The 18,373-nt window shown below is 43.4% G+C and overlaps 1 protein-coding gene across 9 annotated transcripts in view; it reads left to right on the top strand.

Annotated features, from left to right (window-relative positions):
- Positions 1-18,373, top strand: part of Sash1 (SAM and SH3 domain containing 1) — a 280,149-nt gene extending 261,776 nt beyond the window's left edge. For all 9 annotated transcript variants that reach the window (XM_074072429.1, XM_074072428.1, XM_074072427.1 and 6 more), the window contains 7 exons: positions 205-374; positions 1,558-1,767; positions 2,471-2,621; positions 7,202-7,315; positions 11,013-12,160; positions 13,453-13,584; positions 15,072-18,373. In XM_074072429.1, coding sequence (XP_073928530.1) covers positions 205-374; positions 1,558-1,767; positions 2,471-2,621; positions 7,202-7,315; positions 11,013-12,160; positions 13,453-13,584; positions 15,072-15,335 — 2,189 coding nt within the window. In that variant the 3' untranslated portion in view covers positions 15,336-18,373. The remainder of the gene's footprint in view (positions 1-204; positions 375-1,557; positions 1,768-2,470; positions 2,622-7,201; positions 7,316-11,012; positions 12,161-13,452; positions 13,585-15,071) is intronic.

Below are 18,373 nucleotides of genomic sequence, written 5' to 3'. Positions count from 1 at the left end.
GGATAACATGCTGAGTTCCCTGTGCCTTAGGAACTTGAATTAACAGTCAGAGAACTCACACTTGGGTCCTGCTCTGGTCCTGACGTAGATCTGGCTTCCGTTCTTTGCGCCTTCATTTACTTGTCTGCAGTGCCATTGGTGCCTTTCAGCCTTGCTCCATGGGAATTCTGTATTTACCCTTCTACCTCCTGTTTTCCTGCACAGGTGGTCAGACAGTTAGTACCACCGATTCCTCTGCCAGCAACAGGGAAAGTGTCAAGTCAGAAGATGGTGACGATGAGGAGCTGCCCTACCGGGGCCCCTTCTGTGGGCGTGCCCGGGTGCACACTGACTTCACCCCCAGTCCCTATGACACAGACTCGCTCAAGCTCAAGGTGGGTCTTTCTGTGGCCTTGGAGCATCCAACCTAAGCCCTTTTGCCTTTTTAATAAGGTCTCTTTTTTTTATTATTATTCATTTATTCACATGTGCATACATTGTTTGGGTCATTTCTCCCTTCTGCCCCTGCCCCTACCTTCTACCCCCTCCCCGCTCCCTTTCAGGCAGAACCTGTTCTGTGCTTTTCTCCAGTTCTGTTGAAGAGTAGAAATAAGCAATAATAAGAAAGACAAAGCATTTTTGCTAGTTGAGATAAGGACAGCTAGCATTGCTTTCATGTACAGATGTGTTTCAACCCAGGTTGATTCATCTCTAACTGATCTTCACACTGGTTCCTGATCCCCTTCTTGTGTTGACCTCTGTTGCTTTAAGGTTTCTGTATTAATTCCTCTGGAGTGGGGACATCAAATGCTTTCATGTAACCCCATACCTCCCATATATGTTCTCCCCTTGTCATGTAACCCAAGTCCCAAGGTTTCTTTCCTCCCTACCATTGAATGCTGGACTGTTACCATGCAGACTAGACTGAGTCTCAGTCACACTGACCCACTGGTCTCCTCTGTAGTGAAAACAAAACCAAGACCCAGCTAGCTGTTCAGAAGAGGAGGGTCTGTACCAGTCTGTCTGTAGTCACCACTGGCCCTGCCACCTGACTCCAGCTGTTTTCTTACATGTCCATGACCTTCCACTCCCAAGTTCTGTGCTTTCTCCTGTCCGAAGGCAATTTCTGCCTCCTGTGTGGGAACAAAACTATTTATGCACTGAAAATGTATGAAGCTGTTACAGAGCAGGGGTTGCCATTGGCTTGTGACTGGTGAGAGGTTCTTTCTTCAGGAAGTAGGAGCCCTGTGGGTGGTAGAAGGCTGTTCGGAGAGCCAGGGATAGGCACCCTGGCTGAGAGCATGGGAAACAGCTCAGGTGTGCCAGCCCTGCACTACAGAAGCAAGAGAGGGTTGTGACCAGGGGCCTGAAGGCATCCAGCATAGTCAAAAGTGCTCCTTTTGGCCTCTGCCAAATTCCCAGTGGTATCCTACATCAGTCACTCATAAAGGCGACTGGCAGGGCCCTCATGCTGCCTTTGAAGCATTTTCATACCTGCATGACTCATGCATCTGACTGTTTCACTGCTCATGCTTACAATTGTACCTAATGGAACAATCTTTGTTCCGTGGGCCACAGAAAGGAGACATCATTGATATAATCAGCAAACCTCCCATGGGTACCTGGATGGGCCTATTGAACAACAAAGTTGGCACGTTCAAGTTCATCTATGTGGATGTGTTAAATGAGGAAGAGGAGAAGCCCAAACGCCCCACCAGGAGGAGGAGAAAAGGAAGACCGCCCCAGCCCAAGTCTGTAGAAGATCTTCTGGATCGGATTAACCTGAAAGTCAGTCACTTCTTATTCTTGTCACATGAGTCCTCCTTGCCTTTTCCTTCTCTTAAACTGAGCAGCTGAGGGCACTGTTAGTAGGGGAGGAATTGGTCTGTGTCATCCAACAAGAGTGGCCCATTAATATGATGAGTAACCGTTCTATGAGAATAATTGTCAGTATTCGAGTGTTGCCCTTGACCTCTGCTGTGCATGAACGTGTAGTATAAGCCCTATATCAAAATTTGCTGCTGCAAAGGCCCTAAGCAAAAATCCAGATACCCTGCTACACCCAGCTCCCCAGGGCATGAGGCATCTCTCCTCCCATCTCTCTCTCACTGCGAATCTCAGCATCTTGGAGGGTGGGTCTGTAGTGGTAGATTCTTTTCTTTTCCTTGCAAAACCTTGCTCCTGAGAAATTCTCAGGGTTTTCACTATTCCTACCAGTGTAGAAGACGCCTTCTCTACTATAGGGTGTGTGATGATAAAGGGATTAGTTCATACATATCTAGGCACTTACAATGCCAGCAAGTGGGATCCATCACAGTCTGCCATTTGCCTCTTCTTAACCCATGATTAATAAAACACCCTACCTGTCTATTAAGCTGGGGGACAGGGAGGCACAGAATATATTACGAATGATGGCCCATCATTTGATTAGCATGAGAATCCCACGGCTGGGCTGCTGACTCACTGTCAGTCTTCTTTCTGTGTCTCACAGGAGCACATGCCTACTTTCCTGTTCAATGGATATGAGGACCTGGACACCTTCAAGCTCTTGGAGGAGGAAGACCTGGATGAATTAAACATCAGGGACCCCGAACACCGAGCTGTTCTCCTGACAGCGGTGGAGCTGTTACAGGAATATGACAGTAAGCACTTGCACACACAGAAGTGGTCATTGGTAGATCAGCCACATTTTTGTCACCAGTAGGCCTTCCATAAGCTATAAGCAGCATGCACTTAGGACGCTGTAATGATTTGTTCTTGCCCTTTCCAAAGCCATGGTCAATTCTGTATTATGCCAAACAGCTCAAAGACATATAAATTGCCCGTTTAAACATTCCTGTGAATATGGGAGCAAGAGAAGGCTACATCAAGAGTCTGAGAACTGAAATGCAGTTTTCTTAAGAAACCAGTAGACTCCACCTTGGTACCGTTGGGATGTGCAACCTTTATCTGGGCACAAAAATGACTGCTCTTTGCCCAGCTAAGGAGTCATTATTTCCCAAAGCAAGCAAAGAGTTGTTTTCTCATTGAGTTGGTTGGTTACTGAATAAGCAAAATTCATCAGTTTCCATTAAAGAAGGAAGTGTCTCTGAACTGAATATGTAGAGCAGAGAATTCTCAACTTAAATAAATGGCAGCTTATTTTTATAGCCCGTGAACAGAATTCAGTGAGTTCGCAGCTTTTATGGAATCTATTTGAATGCATCCTAGCTGTTGCTCCATTAACTTAGTCTCATCTTGCTCTTTATTCTTCAATCTGACATCAGAATTATTCCTGAAATTATTCATCAGGAAGGGAGTATCCTTTCCAGTTATTGAATTCAAATACATTTTCTTTCAAGTGCTCTGCTTGGATATCAGCAGCTAATAGCATTTCTATTGCTGAAAAACACACCAAACCACGGTTAATGGTGGGAAAAAAAATTACATGTGACAGATGCTCCCCAGTTTAGGAGTTTTTGACTTTCCAATGGTGTGGAAGCAATAAGCAATCAGTAAAAACTCTTCTTCAGATTTTGAGCCCTGATCTTTTCCTGACCTGGTGGTATGCAATCTGATCCTTTCTTATGATGCTAGGCAGCAAGTCACAGCTCCCAATCACCCTGGGATTACAAGGGTGACAATCAGTACTCTATAGTGCCCCATGTGGCTAAACTAGAGTGTTGAGTAGGTTTGGGTGTATGAAGTGCATTTTTTAATAATACTCTCATGGGGTTCTGGAACCCTCTTTTAAGGTGAGGAGCATTACGGGATGTGTCAGACCTACAAGACTTGGGAACAAGTGTGTCAGTAAATTCACTTCTGCTTAAAATGACTTCCTCTAAGTTAACTGATAACACAGAGTAACACCATTAAATGGAGGTCTTAACCCTAGATAAACAAGTACCCTTCAGGGATAAATTTGCAGGGAATTGTGTTTCATACTTAATATCTATAGTATTTGAGTCTCTCAAGAGACACCATGGGATCTTTGGCCAGGTTGTGTGTAAAGACCATGGACGGTGGTGGGAATAGCTGACCAGATGTATTAATATGAATTAATATTAAATCATCTGTTCTTCTAAACTATATCTGCTCTGTAATATAAGCTCCTTTGCTCTTTCTCAACCAAGGAGAACAATGGATTATATACAATCCATTACATTTCCTTTATCATTTAAATGTAGTAGGAACAAAGCTGAGTAAAAGGAAGGACACTGGGCTCATTCTTATGCTACAGTGGCTCAGACTCATTGTCCAAGGATTGTATCCTGAGATTTGTACCAAGGTCACTTTGTAGGAGAGAGTCTTTATCCATCATGACACTAACTTGGACAAACAGCAAGGATTTTTATAAATCTTCTTTGGGTCTGTGCAGGTCTATTGTTTAGAATTTCTCTTGTACGGAAAGTAGTATTTCCTTTTCTTGGTCCTAAAACAAATACTTCCAGGGCTCAGGGGTTACCCATTAGTCAGGTCTGGACTGATCCTGGGGTTATAAGACTTCACATCCACCACAGTTACACTCATTGTATATGAAATATTCCCTCTAAGTAACTAATAACTTAGAGAACAAGGTAGGTTTCCATCACTGGAAAGATACAGAAATCTAATGAGGTCTTTGAAGATATGTAGGAATTTTGAAGTTTTCTAGCTCGGACTTCCACCAATATCGAAAAATACATTTCCAGTACTGCTTAGAAGTCAGACCTGCCCAGCATCTCCCCATGCTTGGGGAAGGGCAGGCAGCCTTCAGACCCAGTTCTATTTGGGAAAGACTGTTGCTTGTCACATTGCTTTCCCTTGCCCTTTCTCAGGTCTCCTAAGTGAAGACTCCCTTTAATTAAAAAAAAAAAAATTTAATTATGGTAAAATACACATGTGATGTTTACCATCTTAACCATTTTTAAATGTATGGCTAAAATATACACACATATACTTCCTGAATTCAACTAAAGTTTAACATTTTGCCATATCTGCTTCAATCCTTATTTTCCTAAGAAGTAATGTTACAATCCCATTTCCTCCCCTTCTTCCTTCCTGAAGTGCCTGCTCTCCCGAAAACAGTGTATACCCATCAAACTACTTTTGATCTTTGAAGATCTCCTAAGTGTCTTAGCATAGTCTTCCTGTGTCCGTGTGCACATGAGTGTGCATACATGTGTGTGCATGGTTGAATGGGGGTAAAGAACAGCTTAGCCCAAGTAGAATCCCTTCAGGTCCAAGTTCAGGTCATGCTCAATGAGGTTTCGGTCCTTTTGCTCTTATTTGGCTATGAAAATTGGCATAGTTCATACTCCTTCTTGTCTTTCATACTTTGGCATTAATACTAACAAGTGTGGGAGGTTAGGGGCTGGATCCTGCAGTACAGACAAGAAGCACCCACCTCTTTTCCTCCTTGATGAAGACAGTGACTTCTAGCCCCTTCTGGCTCATGATTTTGGAGACAGAGTGTGGCTGGAGTTGGTTAGAGTATGGTTTTCAGGCAGTGGGGAGGGATCCTGTTCCTCTCTATAACAAAAGTATCCTACTATGTCTGGTGAGGCTGGGAGTCCAGAATGAACCAGGACTCATTTTCCTGCAGCTGTAGGGGACACATTTTCTCTTTTATTCCCATTGGTCAGCATTGTGGAGTCTGCTTGCCTTCTCTGGTAAGCTGAATTATTGCCACAGGAACAAATGACACCGATTCCTTTTCCTGGGTTGTAGTGGACAGTTCAAAGCCCTCATTTACAACTATCATTTTTCTAAATAACATGCTGGCTACAATAAAAGCCATTCCAAATCCACAGGCTCTTCCATTTGATGAGTCATCACTGTAGAATGTTCCAGGTCGTGGTGATGGAAAGGGTAACATTTGCTCGTGTGCTTCTAATTTGTTAAGTTTTCATTAATCATTTAATAACCAGCACTCTTAATTTGGAGTTCTAATTTAAGGGCTTGTTCTGCCATGATCTCTGCCACAATTTGTGTGATAGAATGCTTTCCCTGTGAGCAGTACAAACAGGAAGTGGTGAGAGGTCAATAAAACCACAGTACATGTGTGGAATGGCAGGCAGCCCTCCACGTCCTCACATTTAATTCGATGACCTGAGAAAAGGCATCATATTTCTGGTTATAAATTTCTTTTTTCTTTGTGTATGTGTTTGGGGTGGACAAGTGGGAGGTGAAGAGAAATTAAAATAAAGCCATTTGTCATTGCAACTAGCTTTTTTATGTAGAAAATGTGTTCTTGGTTTCTGTTTATGTGACTAAGCACTTCCTCGACATAATAATATGAAGATGCACTCTTGTAACCTCAGTGTCCCACACAGGGCTACATACGTGCCCTGCAGGGAAAAGGCCATGTGATTTTCCCTGGGATTCACTCTCGGCCGATTCCCCCATCAGACCTGTCTGGTGCATCTCTTGATTTTCGCCCCAGCTTGGCTGAGATCCAGTTGACAAATTATGATGTTTCTCTTTAAGAGGGTTCCTCAGAACAAGCAGGTCCAACTTGACAGACATCCCCCTTAGTCAGGGGGAGCTCCTGAGCATTCCCTGTCATGGCCTTGGGTATAGGAACTAGAAATACTGGCCCTAGACAGAGGGAGAAGGCTGAGAGGAAAGGAAGTCCTCACGTTCACTCCAGACAACCAACCCAAGGGGATTTGCTTCAGGCCTCTCCTCATCGCAGGGGCCTGGGCCCCTCCAGCCAGCCTTCTTGCTGATGTAATACAAGAGCCAGCATGTGTCACCAAGAACGTTAACAGTGTATAGTTCATTTGGCATTTTTATATAAGCTCCCAAATTTGGAGAGCTGGTGACATAAATGACTTGAAGCACAAGTCTCACAGATCTTGGAAAGCACATGACCTAAGTAAGCCACCTTGCGAGAGGGCCATCCGTCCACTCTGCTTCTGGTTGATGGTGCTGTCACTCAGCGAGGACCATGAGTGCTCCCCCCATCCAGCGCCACGCTCTGCACGTCTCACCTCAGAGGCTTCAGTCTGCCTGTGAAAATTCTAACCCATGTGCTCTCTCTCCAAATCTATTTTCATGTGATTGATGCTTTTTTTTTTTAAAAAAAATGTTGATTTCATTAGCTCATTTTGAGCTCATTGAGCTCATTTACTTTGAAATAATTTGTTCAAGGCTTAAACATGGCAGTGACAGAGGCTAGAATTAGGAGCCAGCTGACTTTGGGGCCTCTGCTTCTCACCCTCTCATGATTGATTCAATGCTGTATGTTCACCTTCTCCAGGTAACAGCGACCAGTCCGGGTCCCAAGAGAAGCTGCTTGTGGATGGCCAGGGCCTGAGTGGATGTTCCCCGCGAGACTCGGGATGCTACGAAAGCAGTGAGAATCTGGAAAACGGTAACACAGCACAGACTCTCAGAGCCCACTTTGAAATCCCTGATTTCCAGAGCGTTAGTGGTCTCTGTTCGTGATGAATCCGGTGGTCATCTTCTCATTCCTGGCCTTTCCCCCATGCTCGTTTCCAGTTAGCCTCTGTGTTTATTCCTCTGGCTGCTGTGTGAGCTTAATAAAACCCATCTAAAATATCTGCAGTTGTAAAACCTAAATTGTGTGTCCCCTATTCCCTTTTCTTTATGCAGTAACAACCAGCAGTTCAGTATTGGGAACTATTAGGCCCACAAGGAAAACAATTTACCAGGTAGCCTATCCATCAGGGTCACACCAGAAGCCATGTCATAAACACTCCAGCTGCACAGCCTGAATCCAGAGGCAATTACCACCAGAGAGGGTGACTGGAAGGCCACGTGTCCTGTTTGTGGCTTCCTTGTCTTAACAGCCGAGAAACAGTTGATACAAAACTTCAGAAAGCCCGCTTGTCCCAAACCGAAGTTCAGTCTTAAGTAGAATGGGTCATGAAGGCTAAATGTCACTGTGGGTGGCTCTGTGGTTTCCTGTTGTAACCCCCAAATTCCCATTACTTCAAGATTAGAAACAGTAATAAAGGGTCATGCCACCACCATGACCTAGATCTCGCTGAACACTTGAAGGCCATAGAGAAAAATGCCTGGGTTTGGGTTGTTAGCTGCCATTAGAAGCCGTCCAGTAGTGCGGGTGTTGGTGTATTCATTTACACCTACTAAAGCAAGCTATCTCCACCTGCGGGTGCTTCTCACCGTGGGCAGTGAGACAAAATAGAGAAGAAGGTATGAGAATGTATTCCACAAGGTGAGGCTAAGCAGAGTAAGGACACAGCTTACAATCTTTATTTCAGTTACGTCTATGTCTGTATTGGATGGCAAATATAAATTGTGTTTCTTAGTGTGCATCATCGTAAAAAATAGTACGAGGATCACTGTGGGTAACAAAACAAGGATCCAGACAAGGTAAGGGGATGCCCAATTGCAAACTCCAATGAGGTGCTGGTTTCACGGTGCATCGCTCTGTGTGGTCCTCCTAAGGTTTCCATCTTCAGCACGCTGCTGGTCTACACCTTGATCCCCATTGCAATGAGCATCCCAGGGGCCTCAAAATTCAATCCGTAAGCCCTGCCACTCAAGAGTGTTTGGGAAAGTAGTAGGTCCTCTGAACTCTAATATTCAGTTGCCGTGGTCAGGATCATAGCAAACATTAAATTTCATGTAGGTCTGGATGGTTTTTCTTTTCTGCTAATAACCTTCCCTAGTCAAAACATTTCAGTAAATTAATCCCAACTCTGCATTCACAGATAGCACCTGCTGGAGAATAGCAGAAAGATCCCTGGTGACTTCAGGGATCTCTCCTCTCTAAGGAGACTATAAAAATAAAACTTACGTGTGTAATTCATACTGGGAATTAAGGGAAAAAAGCCCCTTATTTGTAAAATTTATGCTAAAGGAACTTTAAGAATTTTTTAACATTAATGGGATATGCTCCCCGAAGAGGTGTTTCCTCTTTGCATCTATCTATCTGTTCATGATTCTTCTGTTAGTGAGAAATGGGGCATAGCCAGCATAGTCAGTATTAACAGTAGGTTCCCATGTAACAAAAAAGTAATAACCTACAAATCAATGCCTGTTTTGCTGTTTATCATGTGAAACATGCAGGTGGACAAGTTTTTATTCATAAGGGAGGCAAAAACAATTTGACCAGGACTGTGCTGTGCCAAATGCAAAATATTCAGTGTGTTGATTTGTGTCTTATCAAAAAGGATGGCATCATTAATAAAAAGTCTGGCAAAGCATAGTGGCACACCTCTGTAATCCCAGCTGCTCAGGAGTCAGAGATCAGGAGGATCCTAGTTCAAGGCCAGCCCAGGCAAAAAGTTAGTGAGACCCGCCCCCCCCCCATCTCAACCAATAAGTTAGTCATGGTGCTTCACTTTTTTAATCCCAGCTTTGTGAGAAGCATAGGTAGTTGCTGGCTTGGGCAAAATCTCAAGATATTATCCAAAAAATAACTGAAGCTAAAAAAGATCTGGTGGCATAGCTCAAGTGGTAGAATGATTGCCCGACATGTGTGAGACCCTAAATCCAAGGCCCAATACCTCCAAAAAAAAAAGAAAGAAGAAGTGTTAATGAGGTGACCACTGTTCTTATCCATCAGTAGGGTCTGTAAACATGCTTGATGTGATACACTTCCTATTAGCAGTTTGAAATTAGAGCGAGTCTGGTAGAAAGCTGTGAAATCATGGACGGAATCCCTGCTGAAGATAGCCACACCACTTGTAAGGTCCCAGCCCCAGGCTTCTTCTTTCTGTTCCTCTTCCCACTTCTGTTCAGCCTCATGTAGAGATTTTATCAAAGAATGTCTTTCATTTACCCTCACGGGACCATTTCCTTTTTGATTGGGCCCCACCCACCTTTCTTCTCCCTCCTATTAAATTCGTCTACAGCCTAATTTCCCCTTCTAGCTTTTTGTATTGTATTGAAAGGGTGAGATTGCTTAATGGGTAAATGCCAGAATTCTACATTAAAATATCAAATTTAAATGTTTACTGAAACAATAGATTAGGAAGCAAATCTTACTTACAACACAGTAGCTTTCAGAGATTAGAGCCAGCCATTTCTTTGTACCTTCCAAGCCTGCTGTCAATTTACCATTTTTCACCCTCCTCTATAGGTTTAGAGTAATAGGATCACTTGGTTCATATATTCTCTTAGCTGGGGTATTCCTCTCTGCCATTAACCTAGTGTTATAGCACACATCGAACATATTACTAACTAAAAATGAAACAAAGACAGTTAATTCTTGGGTGTGTGCACACTCGCACGACATGCACCTACAGATTAGCACAGTGGCTGGCCCGGGGACAGGGCTCCTGGTAACACTTACCAAGAAGCAGCAGCAGTTCAGAAAAGTCAACAGTTGCCAAATAGGTAGATTGTATGTGGGTAATCATTCAGTTACCATTCTAACAACTCATTTGAATCAGGACAGGTAATTGGCTGAACAAAAATTTTATAGATGGCTTCTGGCAAAGTACTAACTTCAGTTTGTTTACTGTTCATAACAAGGTGGGGCACTTGTTCTAGGGTAAATTTATTATCAGGGAGCAGCCTCAAGGAAGCTGTGGTTTGAGTATTCAGGGGCACCATTTATAGAACCAGTTCGAAGAAATCAGTCTACCTTTCTGTTTTTGTTTTTTTGTTTTTTTTTTCTTTTATTATTCATATGTGCATACAAGGCTTGGTTCATTTCTCCCCCCTGCCCCCACCCCCTCCCTTACCACCCACTCCACCCCCTCCCTCTCCCCCACCAATACCCAGCAGAAACTGCCATGACCTTGGGAAACCATACTCAACCAACAGAAATCCCATTGGTATGTCTTCTAAATAGGACACATACGATGAACCCTCTGTATACTCAGTGCAGCTAGGAACAGACATTAAGCCTATTTAAATAGTGCATTCAATTTCAGTCTCCATGAGTCCTTTAATACAACTAAGAATTCTTCTAAAAATAAAGAGGAGACCATAATAACTGACACCACCCAGTGTCTTTTTGTGTCCTTAGCGTCACTCAACAATGAGATTTCAATTATGCTAGCTCATCTTTGTGCTTCAGCTGGACTGATTTGCTTTAAAATGAGATCGTAAAACATTCCTTTGTCTCACAGGGAAGACTCAGAAAACTGGCCTCCTATCTGCCCAGTCATCAGCCGTGTCCAGCTTGAAGTCTTTCAACCGGAGTCAGCTGGGTACCTACCCGACATTGCCTTTAATGAAGTCAGTGGACCCAAGGAAGCAGGGAGAGGAGAGCAGACTGGGCCACTGTCCCACCCTGGACACCGGCAAGCACTGTGACGTACCCTGTGTGACCAGTTTGAGTAAAAACCGAAGAAGCCTCCCGGTCTCCATCTGTCGGAGCTGTGAGACCCTGGAGGACCCTGAGTCGGTGGAAACTTGGCCCCGATCGCATTCCCTGGATGACCTTCAAGGAGAGCCTGATGCTGGAAAAGATGTGCCTACCGAGGTGACGGAATCTTCCCCTCGGGTTGTACCAGAAGTGCCACTAAAGACCTTCGCCTCCACTGCAAAAGCTCAGCCCCCGGGGCACAGCTCTGCTGCCGACAATGCATCGCTACTGACCCAAAGCAAGAGATTTTCTGACCCCCAGAAAATGACTACTAAGAAACTGGACGGTCCCATCGCTGCCTCTTCCTGCGGTCCGTCACCTCCTCAGTGTTTGCCCAGAAACTACGAGGCTCAGCCTCCCGGAGTTAAACCCAGTTTAACAAGGACGTCTCTCGAGGGGCACAGGAAAGGACATGATTTGGAAGGAACATCCCACCCCCCGGGCACCAAAGACGGGGTAGATGCTGAGCAGAGGGTCCCCGAGGCAAGGACACAGCCAAAACATCCTTCTCAGCCCCCACCTGTTCCTGCCAAAAAGAGCAGAGAGCGTCTGGCCAATGGCCTCCACCTGGCTCCCATGGGCTCTGATGTGCCCTGCCTGCCCATGAAGAAGGCCAGCCCTGCCTGCCCCACTGACTGTCCCTCGGCACAGGTGTCCAAGCCACCCCCACCCCCACTCCCAGTCCTGGGCCAGGAGCCAGCCAGCCCGGCCAGCCCATCCAGCCCCAGACCCCCGCCCTGGCTCTCAGAGCTCCCAGAGAGTGCCAGTCTGCAGGAGCACGGCGTGAAGCTAGGCCCCGTGCTGAGCAGGAAGGTGTCCTGTGTCCGGGCCGTGGACCTGGAGACACTCACTGAGAACAAGCTGCAGGCTGAGGGCATCGACCTCACCGAGGAACCCTACTCCGACAAGGTATCCGACCCCAGGTTCCACCCCACGCTCACTGGCCTTTGCTTCTCTCAGTCAGGCAGCCAGGTGAGGTGCAGGCCACTGCTGCCCTGGGAGGTCTGCCCAAGTTTGTGGGCCATGCTGAGAGCATGGTGGCACCCCACCAGCAGCCTCTGTCCATCTAGTCACAGTGCTCACCTGCTGGTGAACCCAGAGCACAGGCCCCAGACTGTGCAAATTCAGCCTAGCAGTTTTCTTTTGCTCTCACTAGGGGGAGTTTAATTTTTAGCAAGTGTACTTTGCAGAGAGATTGTTGGTACCAGAGCCTGTTCCTGTAAGGAATGGTTTAGTGAGCAAGAGAGATCCGAGGATAGTTGGTGTGTGTGACCTACAGGAAATTATTTGCACCCCCACCTCATTTCACTATAGGTCACCTGGATTTTAAAAAACTGCAAAATCACCTCTTAGAAGATTGCCAGGTGCAAGTACAATAAATGGGAACATAGATTAGAAATTACAGAACTTGTTCAGATGTAATACACTCTGTTTTACCTGTAGATGATATGGAAAAATTTTTCAGAAAATCCCATTGTACCAAAACCATTGACATCTATAACAAAAATCATTTTTCATTTAAAAAGAAAAATAAATAAAAAGTTCTACCTCCACCAAAGTGACTTGAAGACAAATCCATGATACTGGAGGTAGCTGCACTTTACCCCTGGAAGTGCATGTCCTGTCAGAGTTTGTTCCTGAGAGTCCTTGTTATAAAATCTTGTGAGCATGCATGCCTCCCAAAAGCCTCTCCCTGCTTCTGTGCCTGCCCCTCCCAGATATTTCATGAGTAGCCTGCTCTAAAGGGAAAATAGGGACAATTCTGTAGTGAGCATGGCCCAGTGACGTGGTACACCAGCAAAGAGTGCAATGAATGTAGAGCAGTAGTTTCCCCTTCTGTACTTTTGGGGACCGTCTTCAACACTATGGGAGGAATTAGATTTTGCAAAATGATCAAGTAGAGCGAGGTGAAGGCAGTGGTCTGAAAAATACAGGATGGTTGTGTTCTGCCTTAATTATGATTCAAAACACTTCTCTAGATATTATCAGTATTTGGAAGATGAAGGTGCAAATGAGTTCCCCCTAAAGCAGCCGTCCTGATGAGTCCTGATGACCAAGAACGTATATGTGTTTCCAGTGAGAACTTTCGGTTATGTTTTCCAGTAGCTAAATGTGTTATCCTGCCTTGTGTTTGGTGTAGCTTAGACAAAGAAAAGATTCAGTGCAGCCCTTCATGCCACATTTCTGTTCTCGCCTGGCAGCATGGCCGTTGTGGGATTCCTGAAGCCCTGGTGCAGAGATACGCGGAGGACTTAGATCAGCCTGAGAGGGACATCGCCACCAACATGGACCAGATCCGGGTGAAGCTGCTTCGCAAGCAGCACCGCATGGCGGTGAGCAGCCCCTCTGTGCTTTGGGTGTCTCTCGCTTGGCTTTACAGACCCAGTGATAAGCAGGCCAGCCGACAAGTGCTAAAGAGCAAATGCTCGTCAGAGCCCTGGGAAGGAGGCCAAGATTTTGATTGATTGATTTATCTTCATTATTTTATTTTGTGGAGCTAGGACTGAGGCCCAGGGCCTCATACATGCTAGGCAAGTACTCTACCACTAAGCAGTGACACCCCAACCCCCTAGAGTTTTATTTATTTATTTAGAGACAGTCTCACTGTGTAGCCTGGGCTGTCTCAGCCTCTGAGTGTTAGGATTTTAGGAAATGAATGAAAATTACCCATAATCCCAGCGCGATGAAAACTTTTTTTTCTTTAAACACATGTAGTGGGCACAAAATTTTAGGTAAACAGGAAGAATAAGCTCAAGAGATCTGTCGTAACATGTGATCAGTACAGTTAATAACAATATATTGTATACTTGAAATTACTAAGGCATAGACATCAAGTGTTCTCACCATCATAAAAAAAGATAAGTACGTGAGATTAATGTGTGTGTTGAGTGTACATTTATCAGAACGTCATCTGTGCATCCTAGATATATACAATTTTTACTTCTCAGTTTAAAAAGTCTCCATTTCTGTGCACATGCATAATAGTAAATGTGTTTTGAAACCTGATTACTTTCTCTTATCAGATTGTAAATCTGTTTAACAGTTGCTTAAAAAAATTATTTTCTTGTTACCAGTATTTCAGTGTGTTCTGTTAGGTGAATGTCCTGCAGTATATCTAACCCCATGTTGTTGAAACATTCAGGTTTTCACCAGCTTTTTCTTTTAACTAACATAGCAGAGAGTATCTTATTAATAAATCTTTGTAGACTTCCATGGTAATATCTGATGATGTATTCTTTAAAGAGCGTTTGCTTTATCAAGATTGTATAAAATCTCAAAGATTTTCACACACGCTACCAATCACCTTTCTGAAAGATGGAACCCTTCGTGTTTCCAGTCAAGTTTCAGTGCCCTTTTCCTTGTCCTAGCCAACCCTTAACATGATTGCATTTTAAATTTATCATAATTACATTAATTAAATGCTTAGTTTTGTGGTTATTCATGTAGCTTCAAAATACAGTGGAAACCTACTTTACAAACACACTACCCATCAGTACCCTTTTCACACTACTACACAGCTTTGTCTCTGCAAGTCACCGTAGCCATCTCTTGCGGAACAGATGAAACAGCAGGATATATAAAAGCTTACAGTTTAGAGGCCTAGGACACATACTTGGGATTTGATCTAAATCCAAATAACTGGTAGATCTTCAACGTGTCCCTGAAGATTTATTTTTGAGACTTCTTTAGGCTGGTGTTGATTTTTGACATTTCATAGCATTATCACTTTCTGATAATAATGTAGCAGTGTCATATTTCAGGATTGTTCTTCATAGGCCTATAAGAAGTCTTCATGATACTGTGTGCTTTCTTTATCCAGATCCCAAGTGGTGGGCTCACGGAAATCTGCAAGAAACCCCTGTCTCCTGGATGTGTCGCATCCATGAATGATTGGCTCATCTCCATTGGCCTGCCCATGTACACCAGCACCCTCTCTGATGCAGGGTTCAGCACACTGAGCCAAGTGCCTTCCCTGTCCCATACTTGCCTTCAGGAGGCTGGCATCACAGAGGAGCGACACATAAGGAAGCTTGTATCCGCAGCCAGACTCTTCAAACTGCCACCAAGCCCCGAGGCCATATAGCCAGGCCAGCAGTGGACCTCCCTGGACAAGAGCCAGCCTTTCACTGTGCTTACGAACCTGATGCAATTCTTCCATCTCTGGCAGGTTGACCAGATCCAGAAGAAAGGCCTTACATGTGGCCTACAAAGTATGAGATCTGGACACAGTACTTAGAACCCTCTCCTCCAGAAAAGCCCCCATAAGGAAATTGTGCAGGTCTCTTTGACCCACAAGGGCAGGACAAGCACTTACTTTTATTTTCAGGTACAGAAGAGCCAAGATGTCAACTAGCTGCAAAATCCTTGCTTCTAGTCTGTCTTTGTGCTGGCAGAGGCTTGGAAGGAGAGGGCAGGGTGGCCTGTCTGTTTCCGATCTCACCCTTGCCCTTCTGTCAGTCACCCTGCAAGATGCCCAAGCCAGGTGGGCTTAGCAAGGCCAAAGTAACAGACTTGGGAGTTATTGTATGCTATTGACCAGGCTCATTTGTTCCGAAGTTAGAACATCTGGCTGCACCAGGAAAAAATAAGTCCTTTTTCTCCTTTAGATAAACGAGACATTTTAATAATTGCTTTCTAGCAATCAGCTTTTATTTGCCTTAATATAAGCTTTTAAGCAGTTCTCTAACTAGTATCCACAACCCTGTAACACTAGTTCCAAATCTTCAGCTTAGACTGCCATCTAACATATCTGGGCTATTTCCAGTAAAAAATGGGCTTTCTAATTGTCTCATTCTAACATGGCTTATTTTGTAGGGGTGTTTATCAGGCACACATTTCATGTTGACTTTTGGTTTTTAAACTAACTACAAATTCAGTGAAAAGAGATCTGAAATTCACAAAGAGTATATGTGTGTCGGTGGGGTGGGTAACTGCCTTTCGTTTTATTTGGTTCAGTGTTGTACCACATTGGTCACTGTGTTGCAGTGTGGACTTGAAATTCTGACCACATCCATTCCAAAACTTAGCCATCAGCTAATGGGTCACCTTTGCAGAAAGTCATTAGAATGCTGAATATTTCAGAGAGATGTTTCTAAAAAGGGAAATAGTTTACAAGCTGTTTTTAAAGGTTTTTTTTTTTTTCAATTCTATAATTAAGATATTGTTATCCTTCTTTTCTTATTTTTAAAAATTCAAACAAAGGTTCATTAGGGAGCCAGAAAAACCACATTAGCTATTTATGTGTTAGTTGTCGCCTCTTTAGTTGTTTTCCAACTGATTTCAGCATATTCTATCCTCATGTACTTTAGTGTCTGATTTTCTAGGAAACGGCAAATTTGGACAACTATTAAGGTTTCCCTTGCTTACAAAATGATTTTTCTTTCACATTCTTATGAGCACCATTTGAATTATCAAACATGATCGGTTATGATAGAAACACTTTGATCAACGGTTCTGTAATTGTTCATCTAGTTATTAAAACAAAAGACTTCCCTCAGGGGAGTGGGAAGAAGAGATTTCATGCATCACAAAGCCATCTTTAATATATGCTTTGTACATTCGGATTCATGTCTCTGAGGAAAAGGACATTCTCATTCTCAGGTGTATTTTTTTCATGCTTTGGTATGAAGTTTTGAAAATAAATGTATGTTTCTTCACTTACGTTCACCTTCTGTGAGATACCATGGGAAGAAGTTGTGGAAATTCAGAATAAAAAAGTAAAGCTGCCCAATTTCTGTTGATCTCTTAAAAGGGAGCTCAGTTTTGTCATTTTGGAATGTAGGAGTTTGCAGGGCTCTTGGTAGTTACAGCAGTCAAGCAGATCTGTGCTATGGCGGAGGTGGGTGCTGTAAAACAAGCTTCTCTTCTTGCTTCTGAAGTACCTCGGCTTGCTTGACATTCCACCAGGTCCTGCTGGTGATTTTAGTTGAGCAAAGAGACTACACAACAAGTCTAGAGGTCACGAAGAAGAAGGAGAAATCTCATGTAAATTTCCAAGTATTAGTTCATCCTCAGTGTCCAGTTTTTATTTAAGTAAAACTAGCACCAGAGGTTTTGACAATGCCAAACCATATTTTTATTACTCTGGAAATCATTGCCTTTGCATGGAAGATTAAATTCAGGGAACCACGCCTAATTTGTAGTGAGAATGTCTGATCTGAGGGGGCTATGAGGTTGTTTTTGCTTTATTTTTTAAATTTTGTTTTTATATCTAGTGTTTGTTTGGTCTTCTTTTGCTTTAAACTTTTAATTTGGTCTGAGAAAAGCCCGAATGCTTGTGTGTGGCATCTGACTGAGGTGGCTTGGGGCTGCCTGTGGCCGTTAGTGCACAGGTGGTAGGTTTTAGCAATACCCAGTTTTAATCAGTTGTTATTTGGTACAGAATTTTGAGTGACAGTGAAAATTGTTGTTTTTGGAAAGCACAAGAGAAACCTGGAAAGGCAGTTCAGCTCAGGTAGCTACACAGAATGTTGTTTGTAATTTTTATGAAACAGCAATCTGGAAGGAAATGCAGTTGGTCCCAACTACAATTTACATTCCCAGAACACTGAAAGCAAATATCTGTTGATGGTCTTGCCTTATTGAAGGCCTTTTTCTCTGTCCTAAACCCAGGTGTGACTAAAATTGGAAATGAGTTGTCTGTTAGAATTCAGTCCCTGAGACAGCCAAATTTGCTTTCAGAACTGCAGCAAAAGGGTCAGCTTACCAAGTCACTGCTGCGTGTGTACTGTATCATGTTCAGAAAAAAAATAAAATTGTCTGAGTCCAAGTTATCTTGATTTTAAATTGATAGAGAAAACAAGCTGTTGAGCAAGTTATATAACAACTAACAACATTGCACTTTCTGTATATGAAATCAATATTTAAATAACTTATTTTTCTCCATTGCTGTTCTTAAACATTGTAAGTAGCTGTAATATACCGGTACCAATATGTTCTTGCAATTGCTTCAGCCCAACAAAGCTGTGTATTGTCTTAAAACTTGTAAAAAAAAATTATTGTGATGATTCATTTAGAAAAAAAGAAAGGTGGACAGAAGGGTTTTCCTATGTATCAAAGCTTGTCTATAATTATGTCATCTATGTACTTAGAAAAAAAAGTAAATAAATTTCTTCAGTTGAA

The sequence above is a fragment of the Castor canadensis genome, chromosome 1 (assembly GCF_047511655.1).
Source record: "Castor canadensis chromosome 1, mCasCan1.hap1v2, whole genome shotgun sequence".
Classification (NCBI taxonomy): domain Eukaryota; kingdom Metazoa; phylum Chordata; class Mammalia; order Rodentia; family Castoridae; genus Castor; species Castor canadensis.
This window is presented reverse-complemented; position numbering and strand designations above follow the sequence as displayed.